The 14224-nt window shown below is 38.8% G+C and overlaps 1 protein-coding gene across 6 annotated transcripts in view; it reads left to right on the top strand.

Annotated features, from left to right (window-relative positions):
- PTPN3 (protein tyrosine phosphatase non-receptor type 3) overlaps positions 1–14224 on the top strand; it is a 302221-nt gene that overhangs the window by 206139 nt on the left and 81858 nt on the right. For all 6 annotated transcript variants that reach the window (XM_072596700.1, XM_072596701.1, XM_072596699.1 and 3 more), the window contains one exon: positions 11646–11734. In XM_072596700.1, the coding sequence (XP_072452801.1) occupies positions 11646–11734 (89 nt within the window). The remainder of the gene's footprint in view (positions 1–11645; positions 11735–14224) is intronic.

Below are 14224 nucleotides of genomic sequence, written 5' to 3' on the forward strand. Positions count from 1 at the left end.
ATGACTTCAGCAGAAAGAATTACACCTCACATGAGGTCAGCTTGCTTGAAATTTAAACTTAAGTTCCTCCTGGAATTGTTTTACTGAGACTATCTGGTTGCAGTCTAAGATTTGAGCCAAGACCCCAAACCCAAACGCATATTTCAGCAATGATCCCTAGCCCTGTTGCAGTTTCTTGATCTTCCAGCTGGATACCTGTCGCCTTGGGGATTAATCAGAGCCCTTTGTGCTTGAGTTCCTAAGGAAACCCTGATAGTCTTTCAAAAAGGCCATGTCACCCAAACTGCCAAATTTATGTTTACCTCAATGACTATTTTACAGAAAACTTGCACAAGACAAGAGTTTCCATGAAAGTTAGAAGAAGTGGTACAAGGACACTCTCGGGGTCTCTCCGAAGAACTTTAATATCAGTTGTGAGACAAAAGAGACTCTGCCACAGGATTGCCCAGTATGGCGTGCCCACATCAAAGAAAGCACTTTGTTCTATGAGCAAAAGCAGAATCACAGTAGTTTAAAGGAAGTATGAGATGTGCAAATCTAGAAACTTCTCCGTCCCAAACGTTCAAATGGACTATTTATGCCTGACTTGTGGTAGAGCCTTCCGAACTCACATTAGATTAGATCAGTCACATTAGAAGAAACTGTAGCTTGACCTTAGTACCAGGATGTCATTGATCCTCTTTGAGTAGGAAGGACAGACAACAGCAAAGACCTCCAAAAAGCACAGTCTACTCTATGTGGTTTAAGCAAGTTGATTGAAACAACACATGTGGCCATTCTAAAGTAAAAGCCTGGGTTTTTATCTGTATACCTTTTGTCTTTGATCTATATACAGATCCTAAACCAGAAAGCTTGGTACTAATTCTTATTGGAGTCTACTGAAAACTGTGAAAGTACTTCCTATAGTGAAGTGGAGGACTGGGCCCTCTGGTGGGCTCTTAGTGAATAGGGATGATGCTTTGGAATAAAGAACTCATTTATAATACTATTTCAGAGACTTCTGCTAGCTATGTAATACTAAGCAAACCACTTGACCTCTGAACTTCATTGTCCTCATCTGTAAAGGATAAAGATAAGAATAGCTGCTCCCTCACTGGGTTGTATCAGGATCAAATGAGATGATATTATGGAGAATGTTTTGTATGTCTTAAAGCACTGTATAAAGGTGAGCTATTATTAGTTCAAAGTTCTGTTTGCTGCCTGGCATTTTCCCCAGCTACCAGCCTTTGTAGGACAGGACTTTCTTCCAGATTGTCTATGAATTGTTCCTACAGGGTGGTATTTTTTATTATTTGCTGGTTGAGCTGAATTGAGCTTGACCCCTTCTGCCCAAATGGGTTAGAGTGAGCTGTTGTGTTCAAGCTTAATCAGTTTCATGATGCCTGTGGAGGGCTCTAAAAGTGGGAGGTCAGGAGTTGGAATCAAGATAATTTAAGCAGAAAGAGAATAACTTGGTTGGATTTTTACTGAGAGGCCAAGGAGCAGAACAGTAAGAAAAAGATAACCGTATTTGAGCAGTGGATTGAATCTGAGAAGTTTAGAAAACAAAGAGTGAGGGCAGAGGCTTAATACTTACCAGAGTCTTTGGAGTCTGGATCAGCAGCTCAGTAAGAGCACTGAACTTGGAATGAGATGACCTTGGATGCCAGGTCTGACCCTTTATTTATGAGTTCTGTGGCTTTGAGAAAATTACTTAGCTTTTCTGGGCCTGATTTTCCTCATTTGTAAAATAGGGAGGCTGGACTACGTTATCTCAAACCTAATATTTTGTGATTCTAGGGATAGAAGCTGTTACTCAGATGAGGAGGTTCTGCTGTTTTTATAGCCCCATTGATGTGTTCAGCCTCTCCTCAGTTTCTGATGAGAGCCACTCTATCAGGGGCACCTAAGTGAACCTAGAGATAAATCTGAATACTTAATCTGAAACACCAGCCTTATATTTTTTGGATAGAACCAAGGTCCCTTACAACTTTCCTATTTCTAATAAGTCTACTCCAGGGCATCAGGGTAACTCAGTGGATAAAGCACTTGACCTGGAGTCAGGAAGACCTGAGTTCAAATCCAACCTCAGACACTTACTAGCTGGTGTGACCCTGGGCAAGTCTCTTAGTCATTGTCTACCTCAGTTTTCTCATTGGTGAAGTGGGACTAAGAGCACCTCCCTCCAAGGAGTGTCATGAAGATTAAATAAGATAATAGTTGTAAAGCATTTATCACAGTGTCTGGTGTAAAGTAAGCAATACATAAATGCTGGCTATTACTACAGCTTATCATAGAACTTCCTTTATACATATTCTAACCCAGTACAATCCCATGGAAATATATTGTTATATGTTTGCTAGGGAATACAAGATAAAATGAAAGATATCCTTGCCGTCAGGGTGCTTCCATTCTACCAACTTAGTATCCCCTGGATGAGGGCATCCATCTAAGGATGGCCAAAATCCACGTAATGCTTTCCTTCTCCAGCCATGACCCTTTTCTTTCTTTCTCCAAGTTTAAGACTGCGCTTTAGAAAGATGTAGTTGCCAGAAATGTGATTGGCAATAAATGATGTGCCTAATCAAAACCAAACCAGAAACACCTACAAGCTAAATAGGTGACAGAACAAAAAAAAAGCTTTTTTTCAAAAGAAGGCAGCATGTGAAAATTATAATTTTCACATTCTACTCATTTTAACAGTCTTCTGGGGATTGAAAAAATGTTACTGTGTGAACAGTACAGCTACACAAAGGCAGCTGTCTGGAGGAGACATAAAAGCTGCTGTTTCCTTAGAGGGAGAAACAACACCAAACATTAGTGTCCTTTATGTAATTTCCTTATAGCTAGAACACTGGAATTGATTATAGTCATTTAATTTATTTATAACCAGTCTGCTTCCATAAGGTTTTGAGACAACTTCCATAATTAAAAATAGTGTAGCAGGGAATAACAAAGGCTACAAACAGAACAAAGGCCTGTCTCAGAAGCACATGGGGAGCAAAAGCTACCAGAAACTTGGACAGTGGTAATTAGCTCAACACCAAATCTAGCTCTAAGTTTTGGGGCTGACAAAGAATGAACCAGAAAAGATTTGGCTCATTGTCTGACAACAGAAAGCACAAATTAGCTTACAGAGACCAACTTTTTACTGGAACCTGACTTAAGTTATAACTTATTGATTGGGTCCTTCTACCAGGAATTTTGAGGAACATATCAGATAGCACCTTCAACTGCTTTTTGACAAAACAGTTGAAAAAATGAACATGTTATTCAGATGGACGTTTTTATACCTATTCACTACAAAAGCTTGATCCATAATTGTGTTTTCCTACATACTTGTGCATATGACAGAGGAAGGAGATGGGAAGGTAGATAAGATATTTCCCATGTAGCTTGCCTGATGACGATCTAACTTAATAGAGAGTATACAGCTTAAAAGTCTTGAAAAATGAATAACCTGTGAAGTTCTCTCTCATATAACAGTTCAGTTAAATTTATCAAGCGCTGATTAAACATATTAGAGTGCTGGGCCTGCAGTTAGGAAGGCTCATCTTCCTGAGTTCAAATCTGGCCTAAGATACTTATTAGCTGTGTGACCCTGGGCAAGTCACTTAATCCTACGTGCCTTAGTTTCCTCAACTGTAAAATGAGCTGGAGAAGGAATGGCAAACCACTCTAGTATCTTTGCCAAGAAAACCCGAAACGACTGAACAACGATAATGTGCCAAGCACTATACTAGGTAGATGCTCCAGATATACAAACAAAAGTGAAATAGCTTCTGCCCTCAAAGAGCTTATGGTCTGTTAGGAAAAGATAAATATATAGATATGTAAATACAAAGTACATACTAAGGAAACGAAATTTAATTTTGGAAGTGGGGCAGAGAACATCAACTGCTGAATGGAGTGGTGGTGGTGATGGTGGTGGTGGTAGTGAAGAAAGGCCTTGTGTAGAAAGTGGCATTTGGGCTGAGTCTTGTAAGGAGAATTCAGGATTCCAAGCAGTAGAGTTCAAGATGGAGAGCATTCCAAGCCTTTGACTCACCTTTTGCAAAGGCCCACAGAAGTATGGAATGTGGGTAGATAGAACATGGAGTATTTGTTAAACACCTAGGTAGCTTTGCTGGAATGCAGAATACATGAGATGGGGAGTAAGTCAATCTTTAGAGATGAGTTAGATCCAGATTGTGAAGGGCTTTTGATGCTAAATTGAATCTGGATTTTATCCTAGAGTAGGGATCATGGGCATGTCAGTGTTCTTGGGTAGATTTCAGGGCATCCAAAAATTTGCATAGGAAAAAAATTACATCTTTATTTTCACTAACCTCTAACTGAAATTGAGCTTTTCTTTCAGTTATTTAAAAGCACTATTCTGAGAAGGGGTCTGTAGGTTTCACCAGACTGCCAAAGGATCCTATGACCCAAGAAAAGGAAGAAGCCCTGTCTTAGAAATAACCAAAAGCCTTCACTCAGTCAGTAAATATTTGTTAAGTACCATGCTCACCGCTTGGGTTACAAAGAAGGGTAAAATAGAGCCTTGATCTCAAGGAGCTCACAGTCTAATGAGAGAGATAACATGCAAACAAATATGTACAAATGCATTGGCAGGTATTTTGAGTCCTGTCAATCCATAACTGAACTCATAGCTTCCTAGATAATATAGACATTCAGTGTGATTCATTCAAATGAGATACCGGGGTGGGGAACCTGCGACCTCAGGACCACATGTGGCCCTTTAGGTTCTCAAGGGTGGCCCTTTGACTGAATCCAAACTTCACAGAACAGATCCCTTTAATAAAAGGATTTGTTCTGTAAAATTTGGGCTCAGTCAAAAAGCTGTACCCAAGGACCTAGAAGTTCACAGTTTTCCCACCCTGTTAGACCTAAAAAGATTGTCGTCTTTTGTGAAAGTTTAATAGCTAGCCTTGTAGTTTTGTTCAGCGAAATACCAGTCCAGGGCAGCATCAGTCTGAGCAGAAGGTGAAATAATTTCCTTAGAAAAGAGACTTTAATGTTTTCAAATTCTTCCTCAAGTAATTAGTTTTAAAAAAAACCCTAACATTCTATGCCCTCTGACTTAGAAAAGATTGCTTTACTTTCTTTTCTCATTTAATTTTTTTAATTACATGTAAACAAAAATTTTTGACATTTAAAAAAAAATTATAAGTTCCAAATTTTCTCCCTCCATTCCCTTCCCTCTTCTTGAAGAGTCAAGCAGTTTGATTACACATGTGCAGTCATGTAAAATATTTCCATATTAGGGTAATTTCCATATTAGTCATATTGTAAAAGAATAAAAATAAACCAAAAAACCAAGAATTAATAAAGCAAGTAAAAAAAGTGTACTTCAGTCTGCATTCAGACTTCATCAGTTCTTATTCTGGAGATGGTCTTTCATCATAGGTCCTTCAGAATTGTCTTGGATCATTGTGTAACTGAGAATAACTACGCCATTCGCAGTTGATCATTGCATAGTATTGTGATTACTGTTTATAATATTCTCCTGCTTCTGCTCACTTCACTTTCCATCAGCTCATGTAAGTCTTCTCAGGTTTTTCTGAAAGCATCTCACTTATTATTTCTCATAGCACAACAGTATTCCATCACAATCATATGCCACAACTTGTTCAGCCATTCCCTAATTGATGGACATCCCCTCAATGTCCAGTTGTTTGCCACCACAAAAAGAGCTGCTATAAGTATTTTTGTACATATAGATCCTTTTCCTTTCATCTCTTTGAGGTAGATTACTTTTAAAAATAACAATGGCTAATATTTATATAGCACTTTTGGGCAAAGCACTTTACATTTGCTGTTTCATCTGATCATCACAGCAGCTCTTTGAGGTGGTTGATGTTATTATCCCCATTTTACAGCTGAGGCAAACATGAGAACGCAATAGGTTAGGTGCACTGCCCAGGTTCGTTAGCCAGTAATTTTCTGAGACAGGATTTGAACTCAGGTTTTCCCGACTTAAGGGCCAGTGCTCTAACCTACTGTGCTACCAAGCTGTCTCTGAAACATTTAAGGGTATGCATTATCAGTTGATGACTTTGTCCGTAGAGAAACTGTAAACTAGAGCTCCCGTGGAATGCCCAATTAGAAGTAAAATTGCTTTCCAGTGAGTTCTCCAGGATGCATTCCTTATAAAATACACCTCCAGGTGGCTGAGTAAATTGAAAGGGGTTATTGAAGATTGTTCAAGTAAATGTCGGAGAGATGCCTGCCAAGTACAATTCACATTTTTATATACCTGATACTGAGTGCCTTTTGACAATTCTTTTGTACATTTTTTAAATTTATGCCTTTGGTTTTTATATCACGTTCATTTAAGTTATTTATAACTCTTTCAGCTTCTCCCTACCCAAATTGTCTTCTAGATTTAAAAAGGAAAAGAAAAAAAAAACCAGTTCAGTAAAACCATTGACTGTGTCTGATAATAATAACAATAACTAGTACTATTACATAATATTAGCACATTATAAGTGCTAGGTATACTATCATAAGCATAGTTAAAGCTTTTGTGTTTCTATTATGTGTATATGTATATGTTAGTGAGCATTTATAGCACTTGACGTTTGTTGTCTCATTTGATCCTCACAGTGACCCTGAAAAATGCCTGCCCTTATTATTCCGTTTTGCAAACGTGGAAACAGAGTACAAGGTGAAATGATTTGCCCCAGGTCACACAGACAAGGGTCTGAAATAGGCTTTGAACTCAGGTCTTCCTGACTCCACCACTCCGTGTACTACCTATCTAGCTACCTGCTGTGTATGTGGCCAGCATATGCGCAGTATTCTACATCTATAGTCCCCAGCCTTTGTGCCAAAGGGGGAAGGTAGATTTATTCAGCTGTTCTCTAGGACCAAGCTTTGTGTTTTAATTATGCAGTATTCATTTCCAATTTGTTACCCTTCCTGCGTATGTTGTGTACATTACTGTCTTGTTCTGATAAGTTCAGCTTGCCTCCTTTTATATAATTTTTCCCATGTTCCTCCAAATTCTTCACATTTGTTGTTTCTTATGGTGAGGTAAAACTTCAATTGTTTTAATTGGCCATTCTCTTACTATTAGTCATTTGGATCTATCTTTCACATGATAATTTTAATAGTTTGAAATTTGGGAGCCTATTTGTTAATATGCTTTGACAATCAGACATTGGGTCTTATATATTTTTATTAACCTCTTCTATATTTTTGGATATCAGACCCTTATCAGAAATTTTTCCTAATTAAGCTTGTCTTTTTCTCTTACCTAGGCCTAGTATGAGCTATGTGACCTTGGGAAGTCGGCTATTCTGGGTCTCGGTTTCGTCATCTGTAAGATGAGAGTTTGATGAGATGATATCTAAGATCCCTAAATCTGTGACCCTATTGATACTGTCCTATAACCCAGACTGGGTTTCTGAATGTCCTCTCAACCTGTTCACAACTTTGCCAGAGGCAGCTGGTGGGTAGAGTATTGGGCCTAGGGTCAGGAAGACCCGAGTTCAAATCTATTCTCAGACACTTAATAGCTGTATCAACTTAAGCAAGTCATTTAGCCTGTTTGCCTCAGTTTTCCTCAACTGTACAATGGAGGTAATAAAAGCACCTACCTCCCAGGGTGGTTGTAAGGATCACAGGAGATATTTGTAAAGGTGCTTAGCACAGTCCTAGCATGTAGTAAGTGCTTTATAAATGGTATTCCCTCCCTTTCCCAGACCCCCATTTTCACACTTTTGCAACTTCATTGTTCTACTGAAATGGAACTTTCCAAAGTTCTTCTCTTAATTGCCAGATCTGATGGTTTTTTTCTCAGTCCTTATACTTCTTGACCTTTGTGTCTCATTTGACACCATTGAGTACCCTGTCCTCCTGGATATTCTTCTTCTGGGTCTTCTACCTCTGTGACCACCTATCAGTCTCTTTAGCTGGATCATCATCCATGCCTTACACCCACCAACCGAATGTACTCCAAGACTCTATCCATGACCCTCTTATCTTTTCTCTCCATACTCTCTCATTTGGTCATCTCATCGTTTTCCATTGGTTTCCATTATGCAGATGACTCCCAGATCGATGTATCTAATCTCCAGATCTCCAGTCTCACATTACCAGCCATCCTAGGAGGATCAAATGCATCTCATCCAAGACAGTATTCATTATCTTTGTCTTGAGACCCACCTCCTTCCACACTTTCCTATTTTTGTTGAAGACACCTCCATTTTTCCAGTCTCCCAAAGTTTATAACCTTATCATGTCCTTTTTCTTCACTCCTCACTCTCCCTTACTCCACAATTCAGTCAGTTGCCAAATATTGCTGTTTCTGCCTCCACAACAGTTCTCTTCTCCACCGTCTTCCCTACACAGCCATCACCACCTTAGTTCAAGTCCTCATCCTCTCACTTAGATTACTACAATGACTTCCTAAGGGGCTTCTCTGCTTCAGATTATTTGGTTTGTTGTTGTATCCTGGTCCATCCTCATTTGATTTTCCTCAAGTACAGCTCTTATTATGTCATTCCTCTCCTAGATATCCTTCTGTTTGGTTTTAAAGTCCTTTACAACATGGTCTCAGCCTGTCTTTCCAGTCTTATTAGACATTATGCCCTCTCCTGTACTTCTCTCTGTCCTCACACACGTTATGTCATCTTCCATCTGTGTGCCCTTACACTGGCCATCCTTTTCTCCTCACCCTATGCCTAAAATAGACTATTTCCTCACTTCTGCCCCATAAAATCCCTCTCCTTTCTTCATAATGCTGCCCAAGCACCATTTCTTACATGAAGCGTTCAAATTCTAGTGCCATCCTAATTTAACCATCTTATACTTAATTTGTTGCGGTTTAGTCCTTTCAGGAATGTTTGCCTCTTTGTGACCCCATTTGGGGTTTTCTATAGTAATTTGGCATTTCCTTTTCCAGCTCATTTTATAGAAGAGGAAACCAAGGCAGAAAGGGTTAAGTGACTTGGCACAGTCACACAGTTTGTGTCTGTGGCCAGATTTGAACTCAGGAAGAAGAGTCTTCCTGACTCTAACTCTGCTGTACCACCTTGTATTTATTCTTGATGTACTCCGTATTTGTGTACGTATTTACATATGTTATACTATTTACATAAATACTATGTATTTATTCATTCTGTACGTATTTATATATACTTGCCCCATTCATAGCTTTTTGAGGGTAAGGACTATTATATTTTTTCTATTCTCCTGACTTACTATTATTACCTATAAAAATACACAAAAAATGCACAGTTCCCTTCAAAACAGCATAATGAATCTCCTAGGCTTCAAACCCAGGGGGGTCTTTCATTTTGAATGTCTTTAGTCGCATTACCCTTAAAGGCCACAAGATGGTGATGTGGTTCCGTGACAGTCTGCATGGCAGCTCAGGTGGCATCCCTTTCTTGCCCCGTTTTTGCCTGTCGTTTTCTGTGCCTTGTTTTCTCTCCCAGCTCTCGTATTTTTTTTTCTTCTCCAACAAAACCAAACAACCCCAAAACTAGACCAGGTTAATTTTCATCTTCCTGGGTAAGTAATAGGGCTTTTCCTCCCTGGCAGTGAGTTGGTTAACCTTGACAGAACAAAAGCTTATCTTATACTTTGATGTTAGTTGGGTTTTCAGTATTTATGGTATTAGCTATGCCTAAAATATTAAAATCCACATCCCTTTTAAAATGTTCTGTATTCCAGATTTCAGTCAGCTCGGTTTCCCTCTAATTCTTTTGCCCCTAGTTGCCCCTAAGATGAAAGGGTTGGACTAAATGATTTCTACCTCTAAAATTCTGTGATAAAATATTTTTTCAATTCTGGGTTTTGGCAGGGAATTAAGAGGGAGCAGGATTCTTGTTAGGGTGTCCTTTTACCCCTGTAAGCACGGTAGTATTAGAATTCGAAGTTTTCTTTTTTGACTTTTATGGATACTGCTTCCTCCTCCCCCATCCATCCAACCATCCTTTGTGACAAAGGTTTTTGGAGTTTTTTTAAAATACAGAAAGCATCAGCAAACATCACCGTAGCACCTGCGTGTGACAGAGCACGCAGCGCTGTACACCGGCAGCCCTGCGCTTCTGCAGAAGAAAGGAACGAGCTGCATTGTTCCAGCTATTCTGTGGGGCTGAACTTTTTCACTCTTATAGTCATTGTATACCTTGGTTTTCTGGTTCTACTACTTTCAGTGCACCAATTTATATAGATCTTCCCACACTATCAGAAACATTTTTAGTAATGGGAAAAAGTCTGGAATTTTTTTCTCCAATCCGTCTTCTGGGTAGCTACCAAACAGATATTACTAAAACAAAATCTTTGTCACGGTCGTACTCTGTAATCATCAGTCACTCCCCATTGTTTCTAGAATGAGACACGAAATCCTTAGCCTGGCATTTAAAGTCCTCCACAATATATTTTCTTCTTACCTTTTCTGTTTTATTTGATGTTACTCCCCTTTAAGCACTCTCTGTTCCAGTCAAACTAACCAGCTGTTGGGGAACTTGCACCTCAAGGCCACATGTGGCCTTCTGTGTCCTTGGATGTAGCCTTTTGACTGAGTCCAAGTTTTACAGAACAAATCCTTTTATTAACAGGATTTGTTCTGTGAAGTTAGGATTCAGTCAAAGGGCTGCCCTTGAGGATCTAGAGAGCCACCTGTGGCTTCAAGACCACAGGTTCCCCACCCTAGTAACCCATTCACTCTTCCATCACGTTCTGTCTCCTGCTCCAGTCCTTTGTACAAGTGGACTACACCGTTGCACTCCTTTCTTGATTTGGCTTCTGTAATCCCTAACTTCCTTTAAAACACAACTTGGGTGCCCCCCAATACATGAAGCTTTTTCCTTATCAGTTAAGTGGATCATGTTCCCACCATTTTAACATTATTTCATTTTGCTTTATGTGTGCTTTGCCTTTACTTATCTGTTGCATATTGTAACTCTTCCATAGAAAGCAAATTTTAATGGCAGAAACTATTTTTTTCTCTGTATCTTTATTACCTGACACAATGTTTTGTACATAGGTGTTTAATAAACTTTTTTAAGAGTATCTAATTTAATTTGCTTTGAAAGTATAATGGAATATGTAATTATGACTTTTTAAGATTAAATATGAATTTTAAAATATTATTAACAAAAATAACATCATAGCAGTGAATCATCATTGCAATTTGGTGTGTTGAATTTGAGACCAGAAGACTTGGGTTAGAATCAGGTCTCTTCTTTTTACTAAGTATGTGACCTCCGGGAGAATAGTTGACCTCTTTGGGATTCATTTTCCCCATAAATCAATTGATAAAGTTGGACTAAAAGATTAGCAAACATTTTTTAAACTGGGCAGTGTAGTTGAAGATGAGGTAAAGAGTCCCTGTCTTCAAGATATTTAAATTACTAGGTCTCTACAGCTCTGAATCATCTGAAACCTCTTGAGTTTCTATTTGAGAATGTTCGGAAAGAATGGAGCCTCTGATTCCTCTCAGCTCTGGAATGTATCGGTAGAATTTAAAGGAGATAGTAGAACTAGAGATATTTTGCCTTTTTCCTTTAAGCTTTGCTGTTTTTCAGTAATGACTTTTGTCTAGTGTTAATATGTAGGTCACTATTTGTAAGTATATGGAATGCTTCAAATTAAAGGCATTGCTAAATTTGACTAGGACTGCTTTTTGCTAATATATTATATTCCTTCTGCAGGATCTGCATAATTTAGATCTGACAATTGGAGTTGCTGCAGCCGGCATTGCTGTCTATCGCAAACATATTTGCACAAGTTTCTATCCTTGGTAAGATAAATTCATTTCTAATCATTCTCTGAATTATGCTTCAAAATGTGTGCTGAATGAAAGCATTTCTGTCTCTTAATTAAAATTGCACTTCCTAAAAATGTAAAGTATCTTACTATAAGTTACAGCCTCATTACCAAGCCAAACTTTCAGCCAATCAAATAACCAGAAGTTTTTATTGATTTTATCTATTTGACTTTAGCCCAAAACAGTCTTAAGGATTTTCATGTCTAATTCAACAAGTCTCTGTTAAGCATTTCATTTTCACAAGGCTTTGAGTGCTAGGTGCCCAGGAAACCAAACACATACACACACACACACACACACACACACACACACACAACCGTCTCTGTTGTCAAGGAGCTTCCTTTTAATTGGATGGAAAAGACACATACACCAATAAGAAAATAGATATTCATTTGAAAAGGGAGAAAGTACTAGAGACCACTGGAGGGGATCAGGGAAGGCTCCCTGTAGAAAGAACTGGGTTTTGAAGGAAACCAGGAATTCTAAGCAGCAGAAGTGAAAAGAAAGTGCATTCTATCATTAAGGCAAAGGCATGAAGACCAGAGTTTGAGGAATAGTAAATACGATAGTGTAGATGTCCAGAACATATAGGGCATGGAGGGGAGTGATGATCAATAAACATGGAGAGGTAAGTAAGCCTGCAGACAGATTGTGAATGGTTTCAAATGCCAAGCTAAGAGATTTGCATTTTATCTTTGAGGCCATAGAGAGCTACTGAAGGACCTTTAGCAAGGGAGTAATATTATCAGACTTAAATTATTTTGGCATGTGGAACAAAGAGGGGAAAGTAAAAACCAGGAGTTCAATAGGAGTAGATGTAAGTCCAAGTGAGAGGCAGTGAAGGCTCAATAACGAGAAAAAGGAACAAGTGTGGATGTGAAATTGAAGAGCTGTGTGGGGGTATGGGGTTGACTGAAGGAGAGCAGAGTGTCAAAGATGACACCAACCAAGTCTCCATGCCAGGAAGGACAGTAGTGCCATCATGAGAAATAGTAAAGTTTGAAGGAGGGCTGGGTTGAGGAGGAACGATAAGGTTTTTGATATCTTGAGTTAGAGATGCCTAGGAGACATATCCAGATGGTGCTGTCCAAAAGAAAACTGGTAAACTCAAGTCCTGCACTTTCAGTCGCCTCCTGGATTTCACCTGGATGACCTGTCAGGATTCTAAAGTTTAGCAATTTCACAATGAAATTCAGTATTTTCTCTTGTAGCCTGGATCCTCCTATGCTTCCCTGTTTCTGTTGAAGGCATCACCAACTTTCCTGTCACCTAGGTTTTCAACCTTACCATCGTCCTGGCCAGTTTACTTTCCCACACCCACAGATCAGTTGTTAAGTCTTGTCATTTCTATCTCTGTTACACCTTCACACCTGTCCCTTTATTTGTACTTGGATTGCCACCATCCTAGTTCAAACCCTCATTACGTCTCACTTAGATTATTATGATAACCTTTAAAAAATCTTTTAAAAATATTATTTATTTTTTATGTCCTTTTTAAGTTTTGAGTTCCAAATTCTCTCCCTCCCTTTCCTCCTCTACCCGTTGAGAAGGTGAGCAATATGATGCCAATTATACTTGTGAAATCATGTAAAACATTTCCATATTAGCCATATTGCAAAAAAATAGAAGGAAATGAAAGAAAATGAGTGAGCAAATTGTACTTCATTCTGCACTCAGAATTCACCAGTTTTCTGGAGGTGGATTTCATCATGAGTCCTTTGGCATTGACTTGAATCATTGTATTGATCTGTGTAAGCAAGGCTTTCACAGCTGATCATCATTATGACATCGTCGATTCTCTGCACAATGATCTCCCCATTCTTCTCACTTCATTTTGCAGTATTTTGTATATGTCTTCCCTGGGTTTTCTGAAAATCATCCTGCTTGTCATTTCTTTTAGTCATTTCTTTCAGCAGTATTCCATCATAATCATATACTACAGTTTGTCTAGCCATTCCCTGATTGATGGACATCCCCTCAGTTTCCAATTCTTTGTCACCACATAAAGAGCTGCTCTAAATATTTCCATCCATATAAGCCCTTTTCCTTTTTCTTTCATCTCTTTGGGACACAGACCTAGTAGTGGTTAGTATTTCTGGATCAAAGATTTATGGACCTGCAGGCACAGTTCCAAGTTGTGCTTGAGAATGACTGGACTAGTTCACTACTCCACCAACAGTTCATTGGTCTTCTCTAATCCATCTTCTACATAACTGCCCAAAGTAATTGTTGTAAGGCACAATTTGGACTCCATCTTCCCCTTGCTCATAAATCTTACGTAGTTCTTTATTGCCTCATGATAAAATAGAAACACCTCTGCTTGGCATTTAAAGCCCTTTCCTACCTAACACCAATATACCTTTCTAGACGTCACTTCATATTACTCACCTTCATGCACTTCCTGTTCCAGACGAAGTAAGTTATTTAGCTGTTCCTTAATCCATGCCTTCAGGATCAGTGTCT

This window comes from Notamacropus eugenii, chromosome 3 (assembly GCF_028372415.1).
Source record: "Notamacropus eugenii isolate mMacEug1 chromosome 3, mMacEug1.pri_v2, whole genome shotgun sequence".
Classification (NCBI taxonomy): Eukaryota; Metazoa; Chordata; class Mammalia; order Diprotodontia; family Macropodidae; genus Notamacropus; species Notamacropus eugenii.